General features: G+C 56.5%; 5 protein-coding genes across 5 annotated transcripts; 3 read left to right on the forward strand and 2 right to left on the reverse strand.

The window, feature by feature from the left end:
- The first annotated feature begins 138 nt into the window (after window positions 1–138).
- Window positions 139–3,447, forward strand: ACRALDRAFT_1065782 (uncharacterized protein). Its single transcript, XM_071017215.1, has one exon. It carries the CDS (start codon window positions 332–334, stop codon window positions 3,095–3,097), a length of 2,766 nt encoding a protein of 921 aa, XP_070871754.1. The 5' UTR covers window positions 139–331; the 3' UTR covers window positions 3,098–3,447.
- A 2,735-nt stretch (window positions 3,448–6,182) lies between these two features.
- Window positions 6,183–9,799, forward strand: ACRALDRAFT_2113080 (uncharacterized protein; the record flags this gene model as incomplete). Its single annotated transcript, XM_071023613.1, has 2 exons — window positions 6,183–6,421; window positions 6,496–9,799. The coding sequence occupies 2 exons, from the start codon at window positions 6,183–6,185 to the stop codon at window positions 9,797–9,799; spliced, it is 3,543 nt and encodes a 1,180-aa protein (XP_070871755.1).
- A 1,037-nt stretch (window positions 9,800–10,836) lies between these two features.
- Window positions 10,837–16,211, reverse strand: ACRALDRAFT_1083362 (uncharacterized protein; the record flags this gene model as incomplete). Its single annotated transcript, XM_071019441.1, has 6 exons — window positions 10,837–11,855; window positions 11,917–12,181; window positions 12,282–12,725; window positions 12,822–13,144; window positions 13,287–13,380; window positions 13,645–16,211. 6 exons carry the CDS (start codon window positions 16,209–16,211, stop codon window positions 11,364–11,366), a joined length of 4,185 nt encoding a protein of 1,394 aa, XP_070871756.1. The 3' UTR covers window positions 10,837–11,363.
- A 1,539-nt stretch (window positions 16,212–17,750) lies between these two features.
- Window positions 17,751–20,203, reverse strand: ACRALDRAFT_2037472 (uncharacterized protein). The gene is made up of 3 exons (XM_071020832.1): window positions 19,668–20,203; window positions 18,728–19,540; window positions 17,751–18,626 (listed from the first exon to the last, which is right to left on the reverse strand). The coding sequence occupies exons 1-3, from the start codon at window positions 19,714–19,716 to the stop codon at window positions 18,418–18,420; spliced, it is 1,071 nt and encodes a 356-aa protein (XP_070871757.1). The 5' UTR covers window positions 19,717–20,203; the 3' UTR covers window positions 17,751–18,417.
- A 1,089-nt stretch (window positions 20,204–21,292) lies between these two features.
- Window positions 21,293–23,652, forward strand: ACRALDRAFT_2029894 (uncharacterized protein; the record flags this gene model as incomplete). The annotated part of the gene is made up of 2 exons (XM_071020624.1): window positions 21,293–23,209; window positions 23,305–23,652. 2 exons carry the CDS (start codon window positions 21,293–21,295, stop codon window positions 23,650–23,652), a joined length of 2,265 nt encoding a protein of 754 aa, XP_070871758.1.
- Window positions 23,653–23,701: the final 49 nt, after the last annotated feature.

Here is a 23,701-nt window from a genome sequence, read left to right on the forward strand (position 1 = left end):
ACCTTCCAGAAGGAAGTCTTATGCTCACGATGATGCCAGAAACATCAGGCGACTAATCCTAGCTCCCCTCAAATCCGAATAGAAACGCATAAAGCTTCGAATCATCTCGTGGTCTTCTGTCTTTTCTTCCTTTTTTATTTTCTTCGCTGTTTCCACCCAACAAAACAATCGGTCACTGCGACTTTCATGATAATACCCCTCACCTAGAGGTTCTTTTTATACATTTCTGAGCCCTGCGCACAACTCGCGGCTTTTCGCAGATATACATACGAATACACGCAAAATACTCCAGACTCGTTGCTGTGGGAGACACCACTGACCAACGGCAAAGATGAATTCACGCATGGAATTCACAGATCGCGGCGAGAAGGCCGTCCAAGATGCCATGGCCCTCGCCGAGCAATACGCTCATTCTCAACTCCTTCCGGTCCACCTTGCCGTTTCCCTCCTAGACCCTCCAGCAGATCCGAGCAAAGACCAACAAAATGGCCCACCGACAGGCCCGTCCATGTTTCGGCAGGTCGTCGAGAGGGCGCACGGCGACCCTCAGCTCTTTGACCGCGCGCTCAAGAAGACACTAGTCCGCCTACCGAGTCAAGATCCTCCGCCCGACCATGTCTCTGTGGCACCGAGTTTCCATAATGTTTTGAGGAAGGCACAAGAACTTCAGAAACTCCAGAAAGACACCTTCATTGCCGTCGACCACCTCATCACAGCGTTGGCGGAGGACCATACCATCCAGTCCTGCCTCAGGGAGGGTAGCATTCCGAAACCCAAGTTGATCCAAGACGCCGTGTCTCAGATCCGAGGCACCAAGCGCGTCGACTCCAAGACTGCCGATACGGAGGAAGAGCACGAGAACTTGGCCAAGTTCACCATCGACATGACCGCCTTGGCCCGGGACAAGAAGATGGACCCGGTTATTGGCCGAGAAGAAGAGATTCGGCGTGTTGTCCGGATCCTCTCCCGCAGGACCAAAAACAACCCTGTTCTCATTGGCGAGCCTGGTGTTGGCAAGACGACCGTCATCGAGGGCCTCGCCCAGCGCATCGTCAACCGAGATGTCCCGGATAACCTGAAGCACTGCAAGCTTCTTTCGCTTGACGTCGGCGCGCTAGTGGCCGGCAGCAAATACCGTGGAGAGTTCGAGGAGCGTATGAAAGGCGTGCTCAAGGAGATTGAGGATTCGAAGGATACAATCGTTCTCTTTGTCGACGAGATCCACCTGCTGATGGGCGCTGGCTCCTCGGGTGAAGGCGGAATGGACGCCGCCAACCTACTGAAGCCTATGCTGGCTCGTGGCCAGCTGCACTGTATTGGTGCGACAACTCTCAGCGAATATCGCAAGTACGTGGAGAAGGATGCGGCTTTCGAACGTCGGTTCCAGCAAGTCCTGGTCAAAGAGCCGACGATTTCCGAGACCATTTCCATTCTTCGAGGTCTCAAGGAACGATACGACCGTCACCACCGAGTCACCATCCTAGACGGTGCCCTGGTAGCCGCGGCCAACCTTGCGGGCCGATACCTCACACAACGGCGTCTTCCCGACTCGGCCATCGATCTAGTTGACGAAGCGGCTGCGGCCGTCCGCGTGGCCAGGGAATCGCAGCCCGAGATCATCGACTCGCTGGAACGCAAGCATCGTCAGATTATGATTGAAATTGCAGCGCTCGAGAAGGAAAAGGACGAGGCCTCCCAGACGCGTTTGACGCAGGCTCGAAAGGACGCCAAAAATGTCGAGGAAGAGCTCGAACCCCTGCGGCAGAAGTATCTCAGCGAGATTAAGAGGGGCGAGGAGATTCACCAAGCCAAGACGAAGCTCGACGAACTTGAGAAGCGGCTCGAAGACGCAGCCAACGCAGGAGACCACGCCAAGGCTGCCGATCTTCAGTATGGTGCCATTCCCGAACAGCAGGCCGTTATCAAGGCTCTCGAGGCGAAGAAGGCAGCTGCCGATGCTGCACTTAGCGAATCCGGACATGATACCGGCGGCTCCATGGTCACCGATGTCGTGACTGTCGACCACATCAACGAGATCGTCTCACGCTGGACCGGCATTCCCGTCACCCGGCTGAGGACCACGGAGAAGGACAAACTCTTACACATGGAGAAGGTACTGGGTAAGACTGTGGTTGGACAGAAGGAGGCCGTACACGCCGTCTCCAACGCGATCCGGTTGCAGCGTTCCGGCTTGAGCAACCCGAACCAGCCTCCTAGCTTCCTGTTCTGCGGTCCGTCCGGTACTGGCAAGACGCTGCTCACCAAGGCTCTTGCCGATTTCCTCTTTGACGACCCCAAGGCCATGATCCGCTTCGACATGTCCGAGTACCAGGAGCGCCACGCTCTGAGCAGAATGATTGGAGCTCCCCCCGGCTATGTCGGTCACGATGCTGGCGGTCAGCTTACCGAGGCTCTCCGCCGCAAGCCGTTCTCCATCTTGCTCTTCGACGAAGTGGAGAAGGCGGCCAAGGAGGTTCTCACGGTCCTCTTGCAGCTCATGGACGACGGGCGCATCACGGACGGGCAAGGCCGCGTGGTGGATGCGAAGAACTGCATCGTGGTGATGACGTCCAACCTGGGCGCGGAATTCCTCAACCAGACGACGCGCGAGGGCAAGATCGACCCGGCGACGCGCGAGCTGGTGATGAACGCCCTCCGCAATTGGTTCCTGCCCGAGTTCCTCAACCGCATCAACTCGATTGTCATCTTCAACCGGCTCACGCGGCGCGAAATCCGGAACATTGTCGACCTCCGTCTCGCGGAAGTGCAGAGGCGGCTCGAGGATAACGACCGCAAGGTCATCATCGACGTCTCGGAGGAGGCCAAGGATTTTCTGGGCAACGCTGGTTATTCGCCGGCGTACGGTGCCCGGCCACTCCAGCGGCTCATCGAGAAGGAGGTGCTCAACAGGCTTGCCATCCTCATCCTCCGGGGCCAGGTCCGCGACGGCGAGACGGCGCGCGTCGAGCTCATCAACGATCGGATCGTTGTGCTCCCGAACCACCAGGACAGCGAGATGGTGTCGGAGGACGAAGACATGGAGGAAGATGCCATGGACGAGGTGATTGGAGATGAGGACATGGATATCTATAGCTAGACGACGGACTTGAGAAGGCCTGTTTGGGTCAAGTCAGTGAGGAAAGCACAGACAGATTGATGACTTTGGGTTTTTATGATTCACGGTTACGACGAAGGGATGGGATATTACTTTGGGACATGGAGGGGGGTAGTATCAAGTGAGAAAGGGGACATGGGTATATCAAGGCGTTGCACAGGGAAGTATTCGGGCGCTACGGTGCTATAGCCTAGAATTGATTTCTTTTCTTTTTTCCTACGGCGGATATGGACGTACGGCCGAAATGACGTTCAGCACTGAGAAATGTGTATATAACTCGAGTGATATATAAAGACATTTGGCTTTCCGCATTATTTGCGTCTCGGCTCTCGTCTAGATGATTATTGTTTTGTGAGATCGCTTCGCATCTGGACCTTGCTGCGTCGCCGCGTCTTCCTGGGTGCGTACTTTTGTGTATTCGTATTTCAGCTTTACCGGGATGCATTGGGAATGTTGTTCTCGACGAGTCTGAGCCGGAAAATAAAATAAAATGGGATAAGCAAGGTCAGCAGAATCCGCATCCGGCCTGTTTCTTGTTTCTGCGAATACGAGTACCATAATAGAGCGAAATGGCCGCATAGGTATTATAGACCATTCCGCGGAATCGATGGTGTTGAGCCAAAGGTCCCGTCCCGTGTCAATGGTGTTATGTTGTCAGTGGACGACGTCATTGCAGAACGAGAGGATAGTCTTAGGGGAAAAATGGGCAACGAAACATCTAGTGGCCGTCCGATAGAAGGCTGTAATTTGTAAAGCAGATGGCACGTTTCAGCACGTCGCTTGTGCGGATCACGGGACTTGGGATCAGGGGTTCACTGCCTTGCTTTCCCGCATCACCTGTATCTTATTGGCGGACGAGGGCGACTAGAAATCGAGAAGGGTGGCACAAACACGGGAGAGCATCAGGCGTAGGGGACCGGTCGGCGGGTGAATAATCCCTGTTCAGTAGCTGCGCGGCTGGGCATCTAGGAGAAAGGGGTTTCCATTCTCCTACAACGTATTCAAAGAGCTCTCACGAGTTTGTGGCTTGTTAGCAGCAACATGGATACGGCTCCGTCGGAACTGTCCGCCGTCGTCCGGGCAAGGCTGTCATTTATCGACAACCCCGTGCGTGTCGGTATAGTATATTTTCTTGTTTTAGCCTTGTAAGTCACGCTTGATGATGCTTACAACGTATTACTTCGTAATTGGAGGAGCCCCAAGTTGTGTATCCGTAGACGTTCTGTTGGAATGGAAAAAGGGGTGGTTCGTTCCGTAGCACATTAGGGGTTTCCTTACGCTAATACCCCTATTCCCCATGCCGTGTCGCGTGCTGATCCCCCGAGACTTGAAACTTACTAACATGGAAGTGCTCCATCTCTGGAGGCGGAGAAGGTATTCAGTACTTGTGTACTATGATACCCACACATATTTTCGATGGCAAGGAGCCGTATTTTGATATTCAGATAAGTACTCGTGACTTGCCCTCACGTGTGGTCCGACTTTACTAACACTTCCACCCAGCGTGATGAGTGAGCCTCCCGTCATTATTCGTACCGTACAGTAACTGTACGTTGTACGCAGAGTACCTAAGGTACGCACTACAAATCTACAAACGCGTAGTACCCGGTACCTTTGTAACTACGAATAATTACATCGTACTCTTACCTCGTCTGGCCCCTAAAACTTAAAGTTCTCATGTCAAGACGTGAATCATCTAGACCGGAGCCGAGTATACAAGTACGGAGTACTTTGGATTGGCCAAGGCAAGGACAGAAAATAGGAGCAATAACATACATTTGCGTGTTTCGTCACTCATCGTATCGCAGTACCGGCTACATCCACCAGCCCATTAATAGTTACCGCCCACGCCCACCATTCTCCTTGGCCCACCGACTGGCAAAAAGCCCTGTTCGACCCTCGTCCTCGATGAACCCCCCCATCCATCATTTTTCCACTCCTCCCATCACCTTAAACACATAATTACCTACCTACCTCATCGTTCTCAGCTTTCGACCACTCTCCTTTTCAAGGTCATCATTTTGCCTTCCTCATCCCTCTACCCTTCATTCCTTTTTCGCCGACTTACCCCTTTCTCCAGGCGCATCGGCTTCCCATCTAATGCCGCCGCCTGTATATTGATACATTACACCTTTTTCTTTCTTCCGTCCCTTTTATTTCCCCCCTTTCCCTCTCCTTTATTACGATACACGCAGAGGGGAAAAAAAAAGAAATCAGAACGGCCCGGCTTCGCTAGTTGCCCGTCCGAGACGGACTTGACATTGAAACGAAACGACGACGACAGCTGCTACGGAATAATTACCTGTTAGACCTCTTCATTGAGATTTTTCTGCCGGTGCCCGAAAAGGAAACGACCCGGAAAAAAAAAGAAGGACGAGGCAAGGCACAAGACAAGACACGGGACACCACACCACTGCAAGCCGCTGTCCGTTCGCGACAAGACTTTGAGCCTGCACCCCTCCCTCGTCTTTTACCGTTCAATTATTTTCTCTTTGGCCCACGAATAATCTCGACACTCCTTGATCAACAGGTCTTTCATCCTGTTGCATTCTCGATCAATCCGCTTGGCTTGCTTGCCTTGGCCTGCCTGCCTTGGCTTTACCCATCTTTTTTTTTTTTTTTTTACGCTTCCTTTACCTCTCGGGAGAAACGTTGCGGAAGCCACCTCCGAAGGTGCCAATTGTAATACTCGACGAACCTTGCCCTCGCATTGGGCCAACTCTCCTGTCCCACTGCCTTACTTGGATTTTCGATACCAGTGGGCTCCGTCACCCATACCCATAGTCCTCCTACCAATAGCTGGTGTTCGTCTCGCACAAAATTCCGAATTCGACTCCTCCTCCTCACGCGTCACGATAGACTCCTGAATATTACACCTTGACACCTTTTCGAACCCCATCACTCTCGCAGGGCTCTAGCATTTTTTTATCACGTCAGAACCCTTACGAAATTTACCCTTTTCGCATCCCCCGGCTCAGAGCATATTGGTTCCTCCTTTGTGTTACCAGAAGAAACAGGAGAATACTTTTTTTTTCTTATGAGAAACTCCGGCCCTAGATAATTGATAATGTCAATCCCACGATCCGATCAATTACCCATCGGTTACCTCCACCAGTCCGCTTCGGTCCGATCAAATTCGCCTTCCAGCACTTCACCGGTCGACTCGGCTCCCGGGTCTGCTGTGCGACCCTCTTTTGGTATACCTGGCGGCCTAAACCATCCCGCCAAAATGGCAACCAACACGCGATCCGGGGCTGGCTCTCCATCGCACGAGATGCCAGGCTCTGCCAGACTCTTTTCGAAACGGTTCGTTCTTGCCCAGATGGCATTGTGCGTACGCGTCTTCCCAATAAAACTGACGTATAGTGTCTCTCCTTTAGGGCAAGGGAAATCCAGGCGCAAGAAGGACTCCCTGGAATGCCGGTAAACCCTTGGGGCGGCCCGCCCACTAGCGGAAATTCGACGCCGCTTCGCGAGAACATTCCCGAATCCCCCACAGACGGCTTTCCCGATTTTGTCCAGCTTCCGACCCCAGAAAGCCTGCCCCAGGCCCGACGCCCCCGCGCGGGCACCGTCCCCTCTCGCTTTTCGCCCGGCGGAGTCGGTCTTCCTCCCACAGCTTCCAAGTCGGCCCGGCCGACACCTTCTCACACTCCATTCAAGTCGCCTTCGCCGGGCCTAGAAGCCCCGGAAACTTCGCTTAATAACTCGACATTGCTCTCGCGTCTCCGCGCCGGCTCCATGCCCCAGCGGGCGCCCTTCCATTCGGGCGCCGGCTCTCCTTTCGGGCCATCCATCTTCAGCAGCAGCTGGAACCCGGCAGGAGTCGGACGCGAGCGAGCTTCAACCCTGGCCAGCATCGCGAGCGTGGGCTCCAACGGCCCCAGCTCCCCCGCGCAATCCCAGTTTTCCAAGGAAGGTGGGGGCGAGAGTGACGTCCACATGAGGACCCTGGACTACCTAGGACTGGCCGAGACGCCGCAGCCACCCCGGGCGCAGCTTGCGACGCCATATCTTCCACCAAACTACAACGAGCTGTCCAAGGCGAGCCGGTTCCGATCCTACTCGGTCAACAACAAGGACAAATACGCCGAGGAGGAAGATGGCTATGACGACGTGGATGCCATGGCTCTCGAAAACCACTATGCGGCCCACCTCCAGGATCAACTGGCCGCCACGAATGCCGCAATTCGCAGCCATAATCTGGCCGTCCAGGCATTTGCCTCGCAGGCCACCCGGCCCCGTGCGCGTACGGCCGGCGTCCTCGATACCCCCGGCTCCCGCCTGATGCGGACCTACCTTCCGAACAGCGGGGGCGTGCCGCCGACCCTTCCCTCGGCCGACATTCGCCTTCCAGACGAGAAGGACTACGACGATCTGCCGCAAGCCGTCGCCGCCATGAACCTGGCGCGTTCCAACAGCCGAAACGCCGGTCTGCTAAACGCAGAGGATCAGGGCCTCGAGGGCCCCACTAGCGCCCTTTGGCTGGGAAGCATTCCCACGTCCACCACGACGTCGACCTTGACAGAGATGTTCAAATCGTACGGGCCCATCCTGTCCGCCCGGGTACTGACGCACAAGAACTGCGGTTTCGTCAACTTTGAGCGCGTCGACAGCGCCATGACCGCCAAGGCGAATATGAACGGCAAGGAGATCTTCCCGGGAGCCGGTCCCATTCGCATCAATTTCGCGAAGCCTCCCTCGGCATCCAATACGCCGGGCCACGACGGCGCGTTCCCGTCGCCCAGCCCCGACCCGTTCTCCAAGAACCAAGAAAACGGTCAGGGTGGTGCCGTCCCCGCCGGGCCCTCCACCACGGCAGATGGTGCCGCCGTGACGTCGCAGCCGACCAATGCCGCACCCACTGTGGCCCCGCTCCATGAGCTGACGGCCGACATCCTTCGCATCGTCAAGCAGTTCCAGGCCACCGAGGAGGATGTGTTCAAGACGTCCCGCAGCGTGCAGTCGGCCATCCAGTTCAACGCCTTCGTCGACGAAATCCCACCTGTTCGGGAACCTACCCACACGCGGGTGCATGACGCTCCCAAGCTGAGGGACATTCGCAAGCGAATCGATAACCAGAGCTTGTCCAAGGCAGAGATCGAAAAGGTTGCGGTCGACATGCTCCCCGAGATTGCCGAGCTGTCTTCGGACTATCTCGGCAATACAGTGGTACAGAAGCTTTTCGAGCATTGTTCCGATGACGTCCGCGACGCTATGCTTGCCGAGATTGCTCCTCATATGGCAGAAATCGGTGTGCACAAGAACGGCACCTGGGCGGCACAGAAGATCATTGACGTTTGCAAGACGCCCCGCCAGTTGTCCTTGATTGTCGAGCACCTCCGACCGTATACCATTCCGCTGTTTCTCGACCAATACGGCAACTATGTCCTGCAGGGCTGCCTCAAGTTTGGGGCGCCGTACAATGACTTTATCTTTGAGACCATGATGAGCCGCATGTGGGAGATCGCCCAAGGCCGCTTTGGCGCCCGCGCCATGCGGGCCTGTCTCGAAAGCCACCACACCAGCAAGGATCAGCAGAGGATGCTCGCTGCTGCCATCGCCCTGCACAGCGTTCAGCTCGCGACCAACGCCAACGGCGCGCTGCTCCTCACCTGGTACTTGGACACGTGCACTTTCCCGCAGCGTCGCACAGTCTTGGCCCCGCAGCTGGTCCCCTTCCTGGTTCATCTTTGCACGCACAAGGTTGCGTATCTCACTGTCCTCAAGGTCATCAACCAAAAGGCAGAGCCGGAAGCCCGGGATACTGTCCTCACGGCCATGTTCTTTACGCCCAATGACCACGTTCTGGAGGCGATCCTGAGCGATCACGCCTGCGGTGCTGCTCTCATCTTCAAGGTTCTGACAACTCCGTTCTTCGACGAGAGCATCCGCAACCAGGTGGCGGAGAAGGTCAAGAGCGTTCTGGTGAGGATCAAGGCGCAGCCTTCGCAGGGCTACAAGCGCCTGATGGATGAGGTCGGTCTCTCGACGCGCAACGCGGGAGGCGGTGGGTCGCGCGACGCTGGTCATGGCGGCAGTCACAACGGCAGCGAGCCGCGGCAGCGGCCGACATCACGTCAGACGAATGTGAACGGCCAGCAGCACCCTGCGCACATGAATAAGCAGTTCTACAATCCCCTCAAGTCGGCCGTCAACCCGAACTACGAGGTCGGTTACGGCGACCCACGCAACGAGACGCCGGACGCGAACGTCGGCTCGTATCTGCCTTATGGGACGCAGAATGCCATGTACAACCCGGCCACCTCGGCGATGCCATCGGCGGCCGCCAATCTCCAGCAAACGCAGTACCAGCCGAACATGATGCAGCGCGGTACGCCTGCGATGAACAATTACTACCCTCCCATGCAGTCGGGGTACGGCGGCGGATTCAGCAACCCGAGCCCCTCGATCGACCAGTTCCGCAACCCGAACTTGCCCACGGGCAGCCCGATCCAGCCGGCTGCGACGCAGATGCCGTCGATGGCCCCGGGCCAGGCGCCTCCGTACAACAACCCGGCGTACGGCATGGGCATGGGTATGGGCGGATACGGGTACGGAAACATGGGTGGCATGCAGAACATGGCGTCGCCATACATGCCGCAGGAGCAAGTCAACGCCAGACGTGGCCGAGTAGGTGGATCCCAGTCTTCCAGCATTGCACCGAAAGGCAACAATCACTAACGTTTCTCGAAACATTAGAGATAAACAAAGTCGCGTATGCCGTCGGTAGTCCGCTGAGGTAGCCACCACCTCGCGATGGCGGGGTTGCCCCGTTAAACCTCTCGCCCTCGTCCGCGGCGAGGATAAACGAATATGATATGTAGTGGTCCGGGAGGATGGAGTTGCCAGGATATACATGTCTTATTTTGGAGGGGGAAGGATATGGCCCGACAAAGAAGAGGGCTTTTACGTTTATTTCCAATCCCTTTCCATGTTTTGTTGGGCGCTTTGTTCCGTCGAACTACGAAACACATGACGGAACGAAAGCCCAGGGGAAAGGGATTTTTTCTCGACATCTTTTTGTTGCGAGATTTTTTCTTTGCTGCTCACATATAGTCTCTCACCTTTGTTCTTACCGTGTTTAACCATGAGCTCGGCGGACTTGGTGTATGGACGACAATGCGGGCAGCCCCTTTTACCCGTCTTCGAAGCCGGCTTGTCCCCTTTGCAGTCTCGCTCCATTGGGAGCTTTGGGACGGGCCGCAGCGAAAGCGGGAGTGAAGAAGTGAGTGAAATGTTATGGGATGAAGTGTGGCCTCTGGAAAGACGAGAGCGGTTTTAGATATATGCGGACGGCCATGGCGGCTGGGCGCTTTGTTTCTGGGTTCGTTATGTAGAAGAGAATTATAGGCCCATCGAGTTGGGGTTTGATGATCATCTTTCTACCAGTGGCGGCAACTCGCTGGCTCATTTGTTACTCGGTGATGACGAGGGTTGGACTTGTATGCTACCCTCTCCTGTCCTCGCGTCAGGTATCACGACAGAAGGACTCTAGGAGACAGTCATGCCGTTCTATCCACCCATCCCCTAGCCATGAAGACCCCTCGAAAGCTTCAGCTACGTAGATCATTTCTCCTTTCGTGGCAGGTCAACATCATCTTTCCATTCCCTTGCCAAATCCCGTCTTCACCTTTCCTCGACTGAAGCCGTAGGCCCGTATATCCAAGTCAGACCCGGACCAAACTCCTTCCCGGGACAGCAAGCCAAGAATCGATAAAGGTAAACAATATTGAATTTCTCTTGCTGCTTGCTCGGCTTTGCAGTCCAGTATCACCAACCCCGAAAAGGGTCAAGAATTTTACAAAGAGGAGAAAATTAAAGAAAAAGGAACCGAGCCTCCTAATTCCCCTCCCTCGACTTTCCAGTTCCGGGGCCAACGAAAAAAAAAGAAAAAAAAAAGTTGAGCCGACCCCTTTTTCTCTTCGTCCATAAACGCCAAACGTTCCGGCCCATGCGTCGTGGGGAATCTCAATGTGTATAGTGTTGTTATCGTCGCAATTCGCAATCCTGAAAGACCAGACCCTCCCCCCTCCAAGGAAACCAAAAAAAAAACAAAAGAGCAAAGATTATACTGTGACAAAACGTAAAATACAATTCGCACACGCCATGGTGATCCGGAACCCGGGGAGCGCCAACCGGGATGATTGTGTGCGAAAAGGAGTTGAGTGAAAACAAAAGCATGTCCGTCGTTTAGACAGACACAATCCCATGACGAGCGCAGGTGGCAGCAATGCAGGCAGTCAGTCTAGTCTAGGTCCATGCTATTCTCCCCGGCCTGGGAAGACTGCTCGGTTGTGCCGTTGGTCATCTCGACATTATCGGGCCCTGTCGTGGCCGGGGTGGGCAGGTCATTCTCTGCCGACTCTGCGGCGACAGAATCATAGTCGCCATCTGCGTCCTTGGACGGATCGTCCTCCAGCTTCCGGTGACCGTCGATAGGGGTGGCGGTCTTCTCCGGTTGTTTATCGCCGTTGTGGGTACCCCGAGGTGTCGAGGAAGCCGATCGCTGTTGGACCATCTCCTTCTCGGCCACCTGCCTTTGGGTGTCGTGCTGCTGCTGAGTATTCTTTTGTTGAGAATCTGTAGTGAGAGTTTCCTTGATGCGCGACATGAGGGCTTCGCACTGCGCAAGCATGGCCCGCAGGCTTTGCTTGTCTGCATTGCCGAGGTTGCCGGTCGTGATGCCCGCGGCATCACCTCGAGCCATGAGGGAGAGCACGGCAGGACTGGCATTGTCCTGTCGACTTTGTCAGCGCTGAAACCAGCCACGGGATACAGTACAGCTGCCGTCAACATACCAAGAGGGCTTGCGTCAATTGGCCTAGGCCGCTATGATCGTCGGTCTGCTGCAACCCAGCCAGGTTGAGTGCAGCCTGCACTTGCTCGATGGGTCGGGCAGAAAGGGGCTTGAGGGACGCCACTTGGGCACCCTGACTCTCCTTCTCGGTCACATGATTATGGGTCTCCTCAGCCGCATCAGAAGACGATTTCGCCTCGTCCGAGTGGGAAACCTGTTGTTCCTCATGCCGCAAAGCCTGGTCAAGTTTCCGTTCCTTGCGGACCCTGTGGAGTGTTGTTAGATCGGATGACTTGGACACGCGTTCATGTGAAATCTAGAGCATCTCGACATCCGAGGGCCAGAAAACGGGAATCTAAAACTCACTGAGAGACAAAGTCGAGCATGATACCCTTGGCGGGTAGCCTGTAGATGCGGCCAAACGAATTGACATCGTGCCATCCCGAGTCATCATCTTCCGACTCATCCTCCACCTCGATGAAGCCGTTGTTCCGGAGCCCACGGCTGTAGGCGGGCTGGATGACGGGGGCATCCTTGATGGTACGGAAGCGATGAGCCGGACCGAGGCCCTGCGGCAGCTGGGCCAGCAGATTGTCGGCATGCGCCGGACAACGCCAGGTGCGCAGAACGGGGGGGATGGCCAGGGGCGGGTCGAGGCAGTCAAGGTGCCAGTAGAAGCCACAGGCGCTGCACGGGATGATGGCTCTGTTGCCAGCAGCCGCAGACTGGCAGCTGTGGCAGATGACGGGCGATCCGTCTGGCTCGCAGATTTTGAAGAAATCGGGCGCTTCCTCATAGCCACCCCTTCGCCTGCTTATTGGAGTCTAGTGAGTGGAATGTCCTTGTCGGAGAAAGGGGGGAGAACGAAGAGAATCCTTGCAAGATCCGTTAGGGAAAAAGTCCTACCTCGTTGGCTTAGCTGCGACCACCTCTTCGTAGTCGCCGTCGACGCCGACCTTGATGCCTTCGAAATAGCTCTGGATGCGACTCGGGAGCTTGAACGCCTGTGGGTTGGTCCTATCCAACCGGCTGAGAAGCTGTCCGAAAGGACCTCTATGCTCCTTGCCGCCTTCCATTTTGGCACGGCAAGGGTAACAAAACCATTCAGGAGGAAGCTGCTCTGTCCGGCAGAGGTCGACGCACTCAAAGTGGAATGACGAGGTGCATCCTTCGCAGCAAACGAGGTCTCCGACGTTGCCACATGCAGAACAGTAGTCATCGTTGTCGTCCTAGTGGAACAAAGTCGAGTTTAGCATCGGGGCAGTCCATATCTTTCATCCAGCGAAATACCTGACCAAACCCATTTTGGGGGGAGGGAACAAACAAAACAAAAGGAAAATGACTGGAAGCATCCGTTTGACAAAAACTTACCGTGCTGGCTGGGGCGCCGCTGATAGTTGTCGCGTTGCCTTCTCCGCTGGGACGAGGAACGCCAGCCGCGCTGCCTCCCTTCTTCTTCACGGGTCTAGATGAAGAGAAAATACCAAGTTAGTAGTTAAGAAATGGAGAATGTAATGCAGGATGGAAATACAACAACGATAAGAAGGGAGAGAGGGACAGCGACAGCCTGACATGCAAACACTGGATGTTTGTCATGAGGCTAGACCATGTCATGTCCGCCGCCATCGTGCCGAGGCGGAGAAAATGAGTGCCGGTAGAGTGATTGGCGATTTGACACTTGCAGCAAGAGAAGGATGGGAATCGAGAATCAATAGAGAAAAAAACGTACGATGACTTGACACGAAGGCCAGTCCGCTGCTTCTTAGCAGGCCGGGTGCTGGTCGGGGTGACGGCTCTGGAGTTGGCCCGCGAGCCCTGTTCGCCCGGTTGCGAAGACGCCGTGGGAGAGCGGGTGGTCGTGCCGTCGGGCTCGTCAAGGGACCTCTTGGCCGATCGGGTGGCCCGCACGTTCATTGTCGAGCTTCGCGTCTTGCGACGCGTGGCGGGAGCAGCCGGTGCGGGCGTTGATTGCCTCGTGGCTTCAGCCTCGGTGCCATCGTCGTCCGGTCCGACCGACTTTTTGGTGGCAGCAGCAGCAGGGGCAGCGGAGGTCGTCGTTCGAGCCGCCCGGGCGGGGATGGTAGGTGTGCGGACGAAGCTCTCCGACCGTGGTATCTCGTTGGTGAGATGGCGTGCATCCCGTCGTCGGGCCGTTTCGTCATCTTCTTCGACCATTTGCTCCGCCTCCCGCTCCGGTTCCTTGCTGCTCGCCTTTGCTTTTTTCGACGCTGCAACCGCCCTGGTCGCCCTGGCGTCGGAAGCCGTGGCAGTGGTCGCGGCAGATTGATTTCGAGGCGACGAGGGCGTGCCGGAGCGACGTGCGGGTGCATTCGCGGGAGATGGCGAGGATCGGCCAGACGCGTTGGCCAAAGACCGTCGGGTGGTGATGCGTCGGGTGGGTCGCCCGTCATCTTTTTCCTTTTTGGCCGACAAGCTCGTGGCACGATCGGCCTGAGGTGAAGCAGACGCAGAGGCAGAGGCAGAAGCAGAAGCGGCACCACGACGCCCACCAGCGCCACCCGTGACATTCGCTGCGGTCGCCCGACGTTTCGTGGCAGGCGCAGGTGAGGGCAAAGAAGGCGAAGAAGACAGCTCGGAAAGGGCCGACGAGTCGCTCGACGCAGAACCTCTGCGGGCTCGCTTTCGCGAAGGCGTGGCCGGTGCTGTGCCGCTGCCACTTCCTGAAGCATCCATGGTGGCGGGAAGGGCCGACACTCTCCGCGATCGGTGAGGACGTTTTTTGGAAGGAGTGTCGACGACTGGACGATTTGAGGGGGAAGAAGTAGAGGACTGCGGTTGTTGCGGTTGTTTCTGCTGCTGGTGTTGTTGTTGTTGTTGCGATTGCTGCGGCTGCACCTGAGATGAATGGCGCCGCGTCTTGTCTTGGCGTTTCTTTTCTTGTGCTCGTGGCTGTGCGTCCCCCCGGAGCTGAGAGTCCGGGCGCGATTGAGAATGCAAGCGCAAGTGCAAACGTGGAGGCGGATGATGAGGAGGAGGAGGATGATCTTTTTCCGACTTGGACTTGGCCGTCGTCTCCGACTTTTCTCGGTTGTCACGACGAGCGAGGTCGAGGTTGAGGGTGACGAGTTTTCCGTAGGGCGCGGGCTTTGGTTCGTGGGGCGGGAAGCGCGAGTTGGTAGAAGGCGGCACGAAATAATAGCACGCCTGGTTCTCCTTCTTGCCTTCGCGTTTCTTGGCCTCGACCAGCTTTGCAAATTCCCTGACCTCCTTGTCCTCTGCCGTCTGGGAAAAAACAGACTCGACTAGGGAGAGAAAACGGTCGTCGGACGACTTTTCGTCGTAGAGCGTGCGCAACGCCCAAGCCGTGGGATACCGGTAGTGCCGGAGAGCTTCATCCACAGCGTACTCGATGACTTTGGAAATACGCTCTTTGTCTGGTGGAGCAGAGGCAGAGGCAGCGCCAGAACCAGGCAGGTCGGTCAAGGAAGCGCCCGAATCAGCGTTCGGGGCAGAATTCGCCAAAGAAGCGGCATCCACAGCCTCAGGAGCAGAAGATGAGGCAGAGGCAGTGGCAGCCTGGAGATGACTACGAGGGGTCGAAGCCCGACGAGCAGAAGCCCTCGGTAGGCTCCTCCTGAGCTGAGGTGTGGGAGTGCGTGCAGGCGTCGTCTTGGGCATGCTGCCCTTTGGTTCGTACTCGTCGTCCGAACCTCTCGCCGGGAGAGCTCGTCGTGAGGATTTTTCCACCGGCGAAGACAACACAGAAGACGGTGCTGCTGCCTTGGCCGAAGAGGACGGAGGGGGTGGTGGTTGAGGTAAAGATGGCGAGGATGGCGACAAAGGCACCAGCGAAGTGCTTCCGTTGCCGGCGGCGACAGAGGACGAATCAGCGCCCTTGGGGTTGGCAGGAGCGGAAAGAGAGGACGAGGCAGTTACACCATTGCCACCATCACTGCTACCAGCACCTGTGCCTTTGGCTGCTGATGTTGCCGCTGTTGCTGCTGCTGCCGCCGCCGCCGCCGCTGCCGCGTTCGCTGAACTCTGCTTCAGGATAATCCTGCGCACCGGCGCAACCCCATCGTTTCCCCCCCTCTTCTTCAGCATCGTCGCCTTTGGTAGCTCGCCCAGGGGCACCATGCCCTCGGTGACTCCATATCGCATCAATCCATGGTCCTCGTAGCTCGGTCTGGTCTGCACCGCGGGTTCCAGCCATTTCTGCATAAATGCCTTGGACCCTTCGTTGGCCGTGCCCTTGGATGGCTCCACGGTCCCATTGCCGAGCTGGTGGTGCGGGCTCGAGAATCGCGATCTCGTAGCTCTTGTGTTGGCAGACATGATGAAGAAAAAATCGTTTCGCGATTCCCCGTCCGCGTCTCGTTTCGTTCGCGTATGTTGCCTTTTCGCCTCCTTCCCGGTCCTCCGTTCCTCGGGTGCTTTTCGTTCCGTGACTTTCTTGCTTCTTGCCCAACGCCTGGACTTCCGGACTCCCCGGCTCCTCGTTTTCTCGGCTCCAGTTCCCTTGAATAACGTACGATCGTACGATCCGTTCGAGTCGTTGTAGCCAGTTTTCCGCACTCAAATCTCTTCCTCCTCGAGCTTGCGGTCGACTCGACGCGATATTGCAGTCCGCAATGCACTGCACTGCGGCAGCAGAGCAACTCCCAGTGCAGAGCCAGAAAGAAAAAAAGGGGGATGGCGGATAAGGGGGGAAAAAGGAAAGCAGAGCCTGCACATTTCGTTAGCACGTGTTCAATAATTGATAGATGGCTTGCAGAATACTTGCCTGGTGCGTTGCGATCTCGAAAGGGGGGAGCTTGGATCGCGTCTTCCCCTGGTTCTTGACGCGGAATGGTTCTCAAAAGGGGGTTCGAAGGGAGGAGGATGGAGGGAGAGGAAAAAGGGTGTCGGAAGCTCTCCCATGCGCGACACTTCAAGTCGTTTTTCGCTGCCGGGATGTACCCGGTACTTGTAAGCCTACTGCGACCGCTGTAGCTTCACCGCAAATGCGCTATCCTACAGTGGCCCTTGGCCCTACTGTCCCTGCCGCTTAGGTCGGTAAACCCAGCCGTTACCGCTACTGCAGGCCTACGTGGGTGACCGTCTCTTCAAGTTTCTTCTACCTGCCTGACCTTGATCCAGCCATTTTAAATCCGAGCATGACCCACGACTTGCGCTCACACACTCCGTCCTCACATGCTCACGCCACCCCCTCCCCTCCCATCCAGTTCCTTCTGGTCCTTGTATCATGCCGTTGTCTCCTCTTGTCGAGAAAAAATTGCAGATTGATCTTGTTTTGGGCTGGGGTTTTTTTTTTCCAGTTTTGCGCCACTGAGACTGAAAGGAATCGTCCCCTTGCCCACTAACCCCCTGCCCCTTTTCCACCGAATCATCGTCATCTCTTCGTGACTTTGCCCGGTCGCCTGTTGCCATGCCGTCCTCGACAGCGAATCGTAGGACGACATATCAATCAGCCATGGATGAGATGCAGCTGGGTATCCAGTGCAACAGTGTACCAGCGCCCATCATCTATCAGTCATGGGCCCATGGCGAGGCGGTGGGTGTCACATAACGTTGGGCAGGCCGTGCAGGAGAAAGAATCCGTCTTTGTGGCTATATATCCATATCTCGAGAATCAATTTCCGCCTCTGTCTCCTCTTTCCGTGTCCGGACTATCTATTAGTACTCGTATCGTCATCCAGGGGTCACCACGCTTCCTCTTACTCCGTACATACGAAGGAGCCCCACGCATGTCGGCTTCGGATGGTAATACATTATGTGAAAAGCGGTAGGCGGGAAGAGTGCCGATGGGTAATTAGGTACGTTTTTTTTTTGTGTGTGCTGTTCGAGTCGCCTTTTTCGTCCTTTACTCGAAATCCTTGTCATATTCTTGTTGATCCGTTCTTGTTTTGTCTGTCCCGTTTCTTGCCCCTGAACGCGAGCCATCGCACTCAAAAAAGCCCCTGGGCGTGCTCAATACAGATACAACGAGACCGATTCCATGACCTGGGGGTTTTGTTTGTCGGACTACAAGAGATTCGTGGCATGAATCGCGTCTCTTCCAAGGGTGCATGCGGCCAAGCTCCCGACACGTCTCTGTGGAGCTGTGTCAAGGTTTGTTCAGATGGCTTGCCTCCGCCTCGTCTTCGTTGGCTACCGTCCTCTGTGCAAGGGATTCATCTCAGCCAGCAACGCATCAAAAGCGCAAGGAGAGAGCAAAGGCAAGAAAAATTGGTTCATGTTAAACAATCAGTTATAATGTAAATTATAACGGCGCCTAGGGCGGACAGCAGCCAGAAGAAGGATTGCAGCCTGTGCCGAATACAATACCCGCCAAGGCTTTACATTGCTGCCCTGTGCCACCAGGATCACTGGCTCGAGACCCCATTCGGGCCATAATTGTCGCCTTCTTTGACACCATAGTGAAGTGCAAGTCTGCATTTGGGGTAACGAACTGCCCAACAAGGACAGGTTTCCCCGCCAGCCGAGATAGCGGCAGTCCTTGGGTGATAACCCTTCCCCTTGGTCAAGCCTTTGCTCGGCCTTACTCGTCGCTCTCCTCGGCCGCTCCCTCCTCGGCCTTCTTGGCGGGCTTCTTCTTCTTCTTCTTGTTCTTCTTGCCAGTGTTCCTGGAAAGAGGCTGCTCCAGGATCTGCAGAATCTCCTCGTCCTCAATCTTCTTGTCCGTCTTATACTTGCTCACGTCTAGCGGCGGGGCGGTACCCAGCTTCGTGATGCCGTTCTTAGTGATGGCTGTGCGTGGCGGTTAGTGGATCAATTCGAAGCACATGGCATAGGCCGAGAGACAACAGAAAAAAGGCGGGGCCATGACGTAGGGGCGGATTCTCTCATACCGATGGTGGTTAGCAGCCGAGCAACCGGCGAGTTGTCCTTGTCACCGACGACTTCGTACTGGCGGAACACATTGCCACGGACGCACTCGACAACGCCCGACTTGGCGTCGCGCTCGTCCTCGAGCTGGCGCAAGCTGAACGGGAAGGTTCCAAACTTCTTCTGCACCTCGGACAGGATCTTGCGCGACGTGGGACGCTTGAGGCCGTAGGTCTGGAGCGTGCGGCGGTGCAGAGTCGCCCTGTTGTCGAACTGCTTCACCTTGCCCGAACCCAAGCTCACGCCCATCTCGACACCCCAGACCTCTCCAATCTCGGGGCTGCCCTCGCCCTTGACACCTTCGGCCGGGGCGAGTACAATCTTCTTGGCCCCTTCAATCTCGTTGCGGTCAAACAGCCACGAGGTCGTGCTCTCGACAAGGTTGCAATCGTAGCTCTTGACGACCTTCTCCAGCAAGCTTGTAATCTTGGCTTGGGTAGGAGGCTTCGCAGAGGCCGCCTTGGCCTTTTCCTCGTCCGACCCAGAAGCCAGCAGGCCCGGGGGAAGCATGAGGCGAAGGAGAAGTTCGTTGGCATAGTAATTGGCGAGGATTAGGTCCGCATCGCGGCCCGTGACCTCCTGCTGCTCCTCGCCCTCGGGCCTGGCCAGCACTGTGTCGCAAACAATGGATCCGAAGCCGTCAATTTGGGCACCAAGTTGAATCTTGATGGGTTCATTGGGCTGAATTTCGAGGGCCGCCTCGGATTCATCGCTCGTCAGCGGGGTGTAAGGGGTGACGAAGGAAGCCGGTGAGACGGTGGTGGGATGCGAGAAACCTGAGTATCGGGGAGGCGTTCAAGGCCTGCCATTAACGCCGCGTTCGACCAAAATCGAAGAAAAAAAGGATGGGTAGGCCTAGGGAGATCATATTCAAGATCCGATCGGGAATGGAAGCGCACGCACCCTTGGAGACCTTCTTTCCACGGTAAACCTTGGAGAGCTCCTCCTCCATGAGCTCATCGCCCTTCTGGCAGATGGAGACAATCTTGGCACCGGGCACGCATAGCTTCGAGACGGCAGCCAGAACCCTCTCGGAGATCTCAGCCGCGGTTTTGTACTTGGTGAGGGTGTCCGGGTTGTTGAGGGTGTAGTCTGCGGGTATGTCAGCTAAGCTCGCAGGGAAGATTTTGACTAGTGGCAGTTCGAACGGCGAGAAGCTTGCAAGCTGTGGAATTTCGACACAAAACGGGAGACAGTGGAGTGGAAAGATGGGGGAAATCGGCGAGGGAACTCGGCGCGTTTATATCGTCCGACCTCGATCGTCTCTCGTCCAAGCTGCTCTCATGTAGGAAGCATCGCCGTTGCACGTTAAATGCATACCCAGACCTCTGGTACGTGGGGTAGCAAGCTGGGCAGTAGCTGCAAAAGAGGACCGTGGGCAAAGAAATGGGATCGGGCAAAATACAAACCTGTTGCCTTGTCGTCCGACATGGTGAAAAGTCTAAGCAACGCAATACGTGCGAGACGGAATTTACAAGGCGGGTGGAGGGTTTCGCTGGGTCTTGGGAAAGAGTGGAAGTTGGTCACACGAGAAGGGGGGAGGAGGAAGAGGGGCGGATGGACGTGGACGGTATTTTGAGCAAAACCGTCAATGTGTGAGGGCGGGGTGGAAGAAGGGGAGGGGCGGCCAGAGGTTCCCCATCCGTACCGAGCTAGCTCTCATCTCGGCATAGGGCATTCAGGCAGCTGGAAGGGTACCTTCAAGGTACTTGTGGTCTATTCGTATGTCGTGACGCCTACAGGTAGACAAGCTACAGACAAGGAACCGAATACATATTCCCTGCTTCTGTCTCACAGCTGAGGTGAAGAGAACCCACATGCTGTCGGTCATTGACTCGTACCAGATAGTGAAGCGTGAGGTGAAGGGGTTGGGCTGCAGAATACTCAGGATGATTCCAGCATCATCAGAGGTGAGAGAGCTTGTAAGCCACCAGTTCCTGTTGTCGGGTGAACTTGGTTCGTTGCTGTGGAACTGCCGTTTGGAACTGTTGTGGAACAGCGACATCATTGAAAATATCGTCGGTACGTGTACGGGCTACTTTGTGCGTCGTTACGTAAGAGTACTCCACAACTACTTCAAGCGAACCGGTAAACGCTTATGTACATTCATGCTTATAACATGGGTTATGTAGCTAGCAAGATACCGTCGCAAGCACTCGACTGCATTCCCGAAGTAATGCCGATGGCGCCAGGTATGCTAACTGATAGAGGTACCGTTGCTTGTCTAACAGTAGCGAAAATACATTGCCGCGTTAGTGACCCCCCAATTGCATGTAAATCTCGAGAGCGCGTTGCTTCCCAAAAATCGTCGCCCCTGGAGCCTCCTCGACAAATCCCCAGATCGCCTTCGCTATGTACATGGCAGTTGCGCGCTGGATATAGAGCGCCGACCCCCCGTAACCACGGCGAAACCCCAATCGGATAAAAAGAACCTGTATTTATAGCTTCGCGATCCGAAACCTGCGGCTGGCGCTGTCGATTGCATCGCTGCCCCGGCGACTCGTCAGCAGCACGGGAGCAAAGACACGATGGCCGCCGCGCAGCCGTCCGCGTCGGCGTCTGGTTCTGCACCGAACTTCTCGACAGATTCAGCCAACGATGGGGCTGCAGCGGCTCCTTCTTCATCAGGTCCCGAATCATCAGCAAGTGCCGACCCTGCCACGGCGGGCGTCGGTACATCAACGGCCGCTCAGAATGACAGCGACGACAAGGCCGAAAAGGAGCCTCAGCCCATCCCGGTACGGACCAAGGAGTCGTTCCAGAAAATCGTGCTGGAGAGGTATATGACGCGAGATTTCGCGAACCAGGCCGCCATCGACGATGCGCAGTCTCGTATGGCGGATACCATGGCCTACCTGAACGCCAAGATTGACGACTACAACGTCATCCGCCACACCCATCGACAGTTCTTCCCACCCAACGTACTCCACGGCGACGGCTATCGAGCCTACTCCAACTCGTTCATCCCCATCGATCCGCGCATGAAGCCGCCGGGGCCGCAAATCGTGTACCCCCAGCAGAAGCCGAGGGCCGGGAAGAGACGGTCGCCACGGTTGACGTGGAAGAAGAAGGACACCAAGAAACAAGCCGATCAGCACGAGGAGCTCGTCCCCGTTCGCATCGACGTGGATTGGGACAAGGTCAGGCTACGCGACACGTTCACGTGGAACCTGCATGACCGCATCGTCCACCCGGAAGTCTTTGCGCAGAACTTCCTCGAGGACATGGGGCTGGACCCGACCGACAAGGCCCTGCTGGAACCCGTGCTCCACCAGATGCACGACCAGCTCATGGACTTTTATCCGTTCGTCTACTCGGACGAAGACGCCCTGGACCCCGAACTCCCGTACTGGGCGTACAAGAACGACGAGATGAGGATACTGGTCAAGCTCAATATCACCATCGGCCAACACACGCTGGTGGACCAGTTCGAATGGGACATCAATAACCCGCTGAATTCGCCCGAGGAATTCGCCGCCAGCATGAGCCGCGAGCTGGCGCTCTCGGGCGAGTTCACCACCGCCATCGCCCACTGCATCCGGGAGCAGACGCAGCTGTTCACCAAGAGTCTGTACAGCGTCGGCCACCCGTTCGACGGCCGGCCGCTGGAGGACCCGGACCTGATCGACGCATTCCTCCCGTCGCCGTTGCCCAGCGTTTTCCGGCCGCAGCAGCAAGCCAAGGAATACGCGCCGTATCTCTACGAACTGTCCGACGCCGACGCCGAGAGGAACGAAATGGTCTTCTCCAGGGAACAGAGGAGACAGAAGAGGTCGATCAACAGACGAGGCGGTCCTCAGCTTCCCGACCTCAAGGATCGCCAGCGGACGATCCGGACGCTCATTGTGTCGTCGGTGCTCCCGGGCGCCGCCACCGACATTGAGGAGTCGACGCTGTACAAGAGGGTGGCGGCGCCGCCCGGCACTCGCAGGAGACCGGGGGCGCGCGACGGCGCCATATCGGACTCGGATGAGAGCGATGATTCGGGTCCCGATTCGCCGGCCGTTTCGCAGCTGGGCGGAACCGCGCGGACGAGGGGTCTCCGCGGAGCCGCCTCGCTCGCGCAGCAGCGGATGGCCAACCTCGGACGCTCCGAGACTCCCGAAGGCAGCATCGTCCACCACCACGAGACGCGCAGGAACGCCAGTCGGTTCGGGCGCGACCTCCGCGACGAAACCGAGGAGCCGGCCCAAATGATCGTCACGCTCAAGATCAACAGGGACAAGCTGAGGCGGTTCTTGCAGAACCCGCGGGCGAGGCTCTCGGCCAGCGGTTCCCAGACTCCGTCGACACCTGCGCATACCCGTATACCCAGCACGTCGGTCGGACCCGGCTCGGCCTCGCGAACTGCGTCTAACGGACAGAAGATGGGCACGCCGGTCTCACAGAGTCTCCTGGGGGCTGTCCCGGCGCCGGAGCAGATTGAGGGACATCAAATACCTAGCGTATGTTTTTCCCTTTCCATTTCTTTTTTTTCCTTCTCTTTCTTTTTGATCATCAGATACTCGACCCAATTGCTCATGCTGACATTGCGACGTAGCCTCCCGATTGGTTATCGGCCAGCCTGCAACAACTCCGCGAAAAGTACCCGCACGACCTGTTTGAAGGGATCATGAAGCACTCGTGCATCAACCCGGAGACCGAGGCGCCCGTGCCTGTGCCGCAGGGCCAGGCAGCGCCGCCGGGCCACAAGTGGATGTTCCTGCCGCGGATCCGGTGTAAGGACTGCCCTGGCAAGTCGTACACGCCCGGCCCCGAAATCACCACGGGTAATTTCGAGCGGCATCTCAACTTGGCCACGCACCGGAAGAACGTGGACGGGAGGTTGGGCTTCGACACGCGCCCCAAGGCTGTCAAACCGGCTGCGGAGAGCGGATCTGCATCATAGTGGTATTGGATGTCTTGCTAGCACGGCTCAAGACTAATTCAAAAGCCGT

Source organism: Sodiomyces alcalophilus (assembly GCF_042370955.1).
Source record: "Sodiomyces alcalophilus JCM 7366 unplaced genomic scaffold ACRALscaffold_8, whole genome shotgun sequence".
NCBI classification, from domain to species: Eukaryota; Fungi; Ascomycota; class Sordariomycetes; order Glomerellales; family Plectosphaerellaceae; genus Sodiomyces; species Sodiomyces alcalophilus.

Excerpts from the sequence above, each read along its gene's own strand:
- ACRALDRAFT_1065782 (XM_071017215.1), top strand. The coding sequence starts at position 332 with ATGAATTCACGCATGGAATTCACAGATCGCGGCGAGAAGGCCGTCCAA.
- ACRALDRAFT_2037472 (XM_071020832.1), bottom strand. The coding sequence starts at position 19,716 with ATGGAGGAGGAGCTCTCCAAGGTTTACCGTGGAAAGAAGGTCTCCAAG. Across the intron at positions 19,541-19,667 it reads TGGAAAGAAGGTCTCCAAGG|GTTTCTCGCATCCCACCACC; the intron begins GTGCGTGCGCTT and ends CCCGATACTCAG. Across the intron at positions 18,627-18,727 it reads TCGGCTGCTAACCACCATCG|CCATCACTAAGAACGGCATC; the intron begins GTATGAGAGAAT and ends CGCCACGCACAG.